Raw genomic sequence first — 6,000 nt, forward strand, 5'->3', positions numbered from 1 at the left:
ACATGGTTTGAGTTCTACAATGAACTAATGTTACTCCTTAACAATTGTACCGCAATATTTCAAAATATATATATATATATATATATATATATATATATATTTGAAATATTGCGGTACAATTGTTAAGGAGTAACATTAGTTCATTGTAGAAAGGCTAATTGTCCATTTATGCTTTGAAGTTTCCATAATGAAAGAATTTAATTAGTTTTATCCATGTTTTTCCCTTGATTTCAGAGTCTGCGTAATCAAACCGATGTGAATAAACCGATTGATAAGCAATACTGTGATTCTGTCGTTAACTTCCTTCTACGAATAGCTTGCCAGGTAAGTTGGTATCCTGCTTCCGTTCTCTATAGGAATGGTCCACTTCATTGTTATATTCACAGACCACTTTGTCCCGGTCACCCTCTCAGTCACCATCATACCATTGTGCTTATAGATCATTTGCATAATTATCATGTACATAGATCACTGTGTATATGTACACACACATCTGTATGTGTGTGTGAGTGTTTGTGTCTCTATGTCTTGGTATTATGTAATTATGTAAATAGATGCCGTTCCTTTCTGATATTCAGTGAAAACATGTGTGGCATGGGGAAATATTACCTTGCTTACCAGGTAAGGATTGGTGACAGAAAGGGTCCCTAGCTGTAAAAAAAATCTCCCTAGCTGTAAAAAAAATCTCCCTCAATAAACTCCATCCAATCCATGTGAGCATGGGAAAATAGATGTTAAAATAATGATGAAGCTTTTTGATTTTGTAATATTGACAACAGGCCACAAATTTTATGGGGAGAACAGTTGGTTATAGAGAGTCACAATTCACTCCTGCTTTATTTCTATGATATTCAGTCCTTTAAACTTTCAGTTAGTTGACATCTTTTGAATTTGTTTGCCCCTTCTTTTCCTTTTTGTTATCCCATAGTCTCTGCATTGGTTTCGAGCTTTATTTGGGACAAAATCATATTTAAAAAAAAAAAAAAAAAATTTTAAACTTTGATTACAATTTTGTCATTTATTTCTTCAGGTGACAGAATCTACAACTGCCTTGGCCACTCAAGGAGAAGCCCTCTCAAGACGATGTATCAACTTACTGAAAACTGTCATGAACAAAGATGTGTGGCCCAACATTGAACTAAAACTTGCCTGGTTTGACAAATTACTGATGACCGTTGAAAACCAGTCTGGCATCACCAATATCTGTACAGCATTAGAATTGTTGACCTTCCTGTTAGGGATTATGGTAAGTTTAATTTTTTTGGTGGTCTGGTTGATTCCTGATATCTGCTGTCTGTTAGATAAAAAATATCAAATCTTTACTGTTATTTCTTCTCCAGGAAAGGAATTTCAACCATGTTTCGTGGTCTGCTACCACAACAGCTCCTTTATAGGATCCAGTTAGCTGAAGACATCATCAGGAGGAACCACGTCCGGTTTTGGCCCCTACTCCTCTACCGTTTTGACGTGGCGGGGCCCCTCCTTTTGGAGGTGTCTTCAGCTCTGGTGTTGGGTGCATGTCTTCTTCTATTCCCTGGCCTCTTCGATGCAGCATCGAGTGTCAGCGTCCGACTGATCGTCGTGTCAAGTTCCCCTTTTTATATCTGCTGCTAGGCTCCAGCAGGCAGCCCCAGCTAGTTGTCACGTGACACTGTCTAAATTTAGGTTTTTAAGGTTTTTTTTGTATATTGGGGAAACTTTCAAATATATTTCAAACTCTTGTTTTAGCTTCTGTGTATATTCTCTTAGATTTAGACCTACTGCAAAAGGTCAGGCAGGTATGGGCAGTTGATTAGAGATATAACCTTGTTTTGAACATTTGTGTGTGTGTGTATGTGTGCATGCAAACAGACACATACACTCACATAATGCATACTGCAGTAAAAATTAATGTTCTGACATCAATATTAAACATTTTCCCACCAATAATTCCATCTGGTATAAATGGAACTTGTTTCAACATTTCTGATTGTCGTGAATTATGAAAGATGCAGGTGTGGTTTTATGGTTAAGCAGTTTGGCTCCCAATTATACAGTTTTAGGTTCAGTCCCACTGCATGGCACCTTGGGTAAATGTCTTCTACTGTAGCCCCAGGCCAACCAAAGTCTTGTAAATGGATTTGGTAGATGAAAACTGAAAGAAGCCCATTTTGTGTGTGTATGTGTAATAGTGTTTCCTTGTCTTGACATCATTTGATAATCATAAATGGTTGTTACTGCCATACAATGTCATTCATTTCCAATATTCTATGAAAACATGTCTGGTCATAGGGAAATATTACCTTGCTTGGAAACAAGTGAAGGTTGGTGATAGGGAGGGCATTTGGCCAGAGAAAATGTGCTTCGATACACTCCAATCTGACCCATGTGAGCATAGTAAGTGGACATTGAAATTATGAGGAGCTTAACTTTGGTTTTGCATTCAATGTTTTCAGGATGATTAAGACTTGTGACTCATGGAATTAGTCTTTGTTATATATTTAAGAGTATTTTTGTTCTTGTATATAGGTATCTTTCATCTTTTACTGGTTTCCGTCATTAGACTGTGGCCACCTTGAAGAATTTTTAGTCGAATGACCCAGTACTTATTTTCCCTTTTAAGTCTGGTACTTGTTCTGTTGGTCACTTTTGCTGAACTGCTAAGTTACAGGGTTGTAAACACACCAGCACCGGTGGAGGGCAAGCATAGTCACAAAAACAAACACACACACACACACACACACACACACACATACAATGGGATTCTTTCAGTTTCCATCTACCAAATTGTTGTAAAGTGGTCTTTTGCCACTGTTGTATCTGTCTTTTCATGACGGCTGTCGCTCTGACAGATATTGTCATATTCTAAAGTCGTCGATAGAATGGTTCTATCTGGCACTGTACGATCCCCAGTCATACAGTGTTAGTATCTTCAAAAGGATTGGATTGTTATAATGTCCACTCAGTATCACAGTATAATTACCATATCAACACAGACACGACTTACTCGTACTCTCGATCTTCTGACCTTCACCTGTCGACTGGCTAGGCTAACTGGTCTATTTATAATGGCTGGCTACTCCCACTTTTTACTGGGAGGGGTGTACAGTTTCACTATACAACACAAATTCACTTGCAAGGCTTTGATTGGCCTGAAGCTATAGTGGAAGACACTTGCCTATGGTGTCGTTCAGTGGGAGTGAACCCAGGACCATATGGTTTGAAAGCAAGCCTCTTGCCACACATCTATACCTGTATGCAATTTTTTTACCATAACTGACCACACTATTCTCTGATATAAGATGAAACTTCACATCTCCACTCTCTCACTTCTCTTCATCTACTAATCAAACCTGTTTGTGTGTTTCTTACAGAAAAAAGACAACATCCTTGCTAGTTTCAAACCTCTGCAACGAGGGATCGCTGCCTGTCTGACATGTCCAAACCCCAAGGTAATCCGTGCCGTTCACTCCTTGCTGTCTCGTCTAATGAGTATCTTCCCTACAGAACCAACCAATGCCCCAGTACCTTCCAAATACGAGGAGCTCGAGTGTCTGTATGCATGCGTCAGTAAAGTCGTCTATGATGGACTCAACAATTATGAAAAGTAAGACATCCCTAACCAGGGTTTTTGGAGTTTTTTTTCCTTTTTCTTTTTAACTAAAAAAGAATTTATTACATTTTTTGTGTCAGGAATGTATTGGTATCTACATTTAGAATTGTGCAGTACCTTTTTTCATGTTTCATTGAGGACTTGTCAAACTCTTTTGTGCTACTGCCACAAGAAATGCTTCACAGATCTCAGTTGACCTGTATTTTTTGGCTGTAACTTTTGGTCTTGAAAATTCAACTTGCTCGCCAGAAAATGCTGCAGTGTGTGGAGTGGAGTACAGTGCAGTGTGGACAGGTTAATTCTTGGGGGCTGGGGTGCCAGTTTGGTAGCAGGGTAGGGATGGGGTTAGCTTTAACACTTTATTGACTGATTGATGTTCAGAATTCATGCAGTTGGTGAGCAGGCAGAAATGAAGGCGGCGAGCTGGCAGAATGGTTAGCACGCCGGGGCGAAATGCTTAGCGGTATTTCGTCTGCCGCTACGTTCTGAGTTCAAATTCTGCCAAATTAAGTACCAGTTACGCATTGGGGTCGGTATAATCGAGTCTGTCCTTGTTTGTCCCCTCTCTGTGTAGCCCCTTGTGGGCAATAAAGAAATAAGAATTCATGCAGTTGGTGGTACAGGTATCAATAGTGCACCTAGATCAGAAGTAGTGTGTGAAGTGGTGGTGGTGATTGTGATCTGTCTGTTGCGATGGAGTTATGGTTTGGTATTTCAAGAGGTGACAATCCTTCACTAGTTCAGTCTCAGCTAAAGATAATCTAAGGTTGTCTAAAAGGAAAAAAAATTATACAAACATGAAGGATTACGAGTGTTGTATGCTCTCTACCCACATACATACATACATACATACATACATACGTACATACATACGTACATACATACGTACATACATACATACATACATACATACATACATACATACATACATACATGCATACATACATGCATACATACATACATGCATGCATGCATGCATGCATGCATACAGACAGACATAGGTTTGTGGCTCTCTCTCTCTCTCTCTCTCTCAAATACTGTGTTTTCATATCTCTACAGGTCAACTGGGAACTCCAACAACATACTGTTTCCCACCCTGATGATTCTGAAGGCTGCATGCATGCATAACCCTTGCTATATAGACCGACTGATTGCCTTATTTATGAAAGTACTACAAAAAATGGCTCGTGAACACCTGACAGCTAACAATGAGCAGAATCCAGGTGAGTCAGCGGTTCTCATACATCTTTTATAATTTTTTTTGTTGTTATTAAGCTAAATGTCTAAAATGAGACATTAGTGATTTAGTATATGTGTATCATCATCATCATCATTCCATTCTGATGTGGGTTGGACATTTTGACGGGCTGATGAATTAGAGGACTGCAATGAACTCCAGTTTCTGCTTTGCCATGATTTCTATGGCTGGATGCCCTTCTTAATGCCAACCACTTTATAGCATGGACTGGATGTTTTTAATATGGTATCAACCCTTCTAGGTACAGACTTGGCTGTGAGGTTGAGAGAGTTACTTCCCACCCACATGGTTCCAGGTTCAGTCCCTCTGCTTGGCACCTTGGACAAATGTCTTCTACTATGGCTCTGGGCCGCACAAAGCCTTGTGAGTAGATGTGGTAGACGGGAACTGATAGAATGCTGTCATATATATATGTATGCATGTATGTACATCTGTACTATACACACACACATACATATATACAAACACACACATGGCTTTTTCTCTACATTTTTTTCCCTCATTTTCCATCTATTTTCTCTCCTCATTCCTTCTTATAGAGCTTCGGCTCAAAATGTCAAAGATTTCTCCCATTTTTCTCTGAGCATCAAACTAATACACCCCATTTGTTGTTCTCTTGCCTGTCCTTCTCTTTTGCTTTTCGTTTAATTTTGAGTGCTATGTGTGTGTGTGTGTGTGTGTACATGTAAATAAATACATATGTATACAAACATACAAATATATACATATACATACAAATATAAACATATACATACATACATATATATATATATATATATATATATATATATATACACACACACACATATACACACACTTTCATCGACATCTGTATTGATCATTAATGTTTCTCTTGCGTACACAGCTGCCAGTGAATTACTCATCCTCAGTCTAGATTTGGTCAAGAACAGAGTCGGGGTTCTCAGTATTGAAATGCGTAAGAGTTTCATTGGCAACATCTTGGTATGCCTCATAGAAAAGACTTCAGACCCAAAAGTGGTGAAAGCAATAACTAAAATGGTTGAAGACTGGGTTAAAACAAAAGTAAGGCCACTGCTGCTGCTTGTGGATATCACATGTTTTTCGTCTCTTTATGTCTTAGTGTGTGCATGTGTTTATGCATGTGTAAATTCGTATAGGTAAAAATGGA

At 38.7% G+C, this 6,000-nt stretch overlaps 1 protein-coding gene across 1 annotated transcript in view; it reads left to right on the top strand.

Annotated features, from left to right (window-relative positions):
- The window catches only part of LOC106869568 (transformation/transcription domain-associated protein), a 97,750-nt gene that overhangs the window by 52,441 nt on the left and 39,309 nt on the right, over positions 1–6,000 (top strand). The window contains exons 53-57 of the mRNA XM_089357967.1: positions 235–324; positions 1,031–1,246; positions 3,354–3,586; positions 4,652–4,815; positions 5,716–5,894. Of these exons, the coding sequence (XP_089214093.1) occupies positions 235–324; positions 1,031–1,246; positions 3,354–3,586; positions 4,652–4,815; positions 5,716–5,894 (882 nt within the window). The remainder of the gene's footprint in view (positions 1–234; positions 325–1,030; positions 1,247–3,353; positions 3,587–4,651; positions 4,816–5,715; positions 5,895–6,000) is intronic.

Source organism: Octopus bimaculoides, chromosome 9 (genome assembly GCF_046866305.1).
Source record: "Octopus bimaculoides isolate indiv1 chromosome 9, ASM4686630v1, whole genome shotgun sequence".
NCBI classification, from domain to species: Eukaryota; Metazoa; Mollusca; class Cephalopoda; order Octopoda; family Octopodidae; genus Octopus; species Octopus bimaculoides.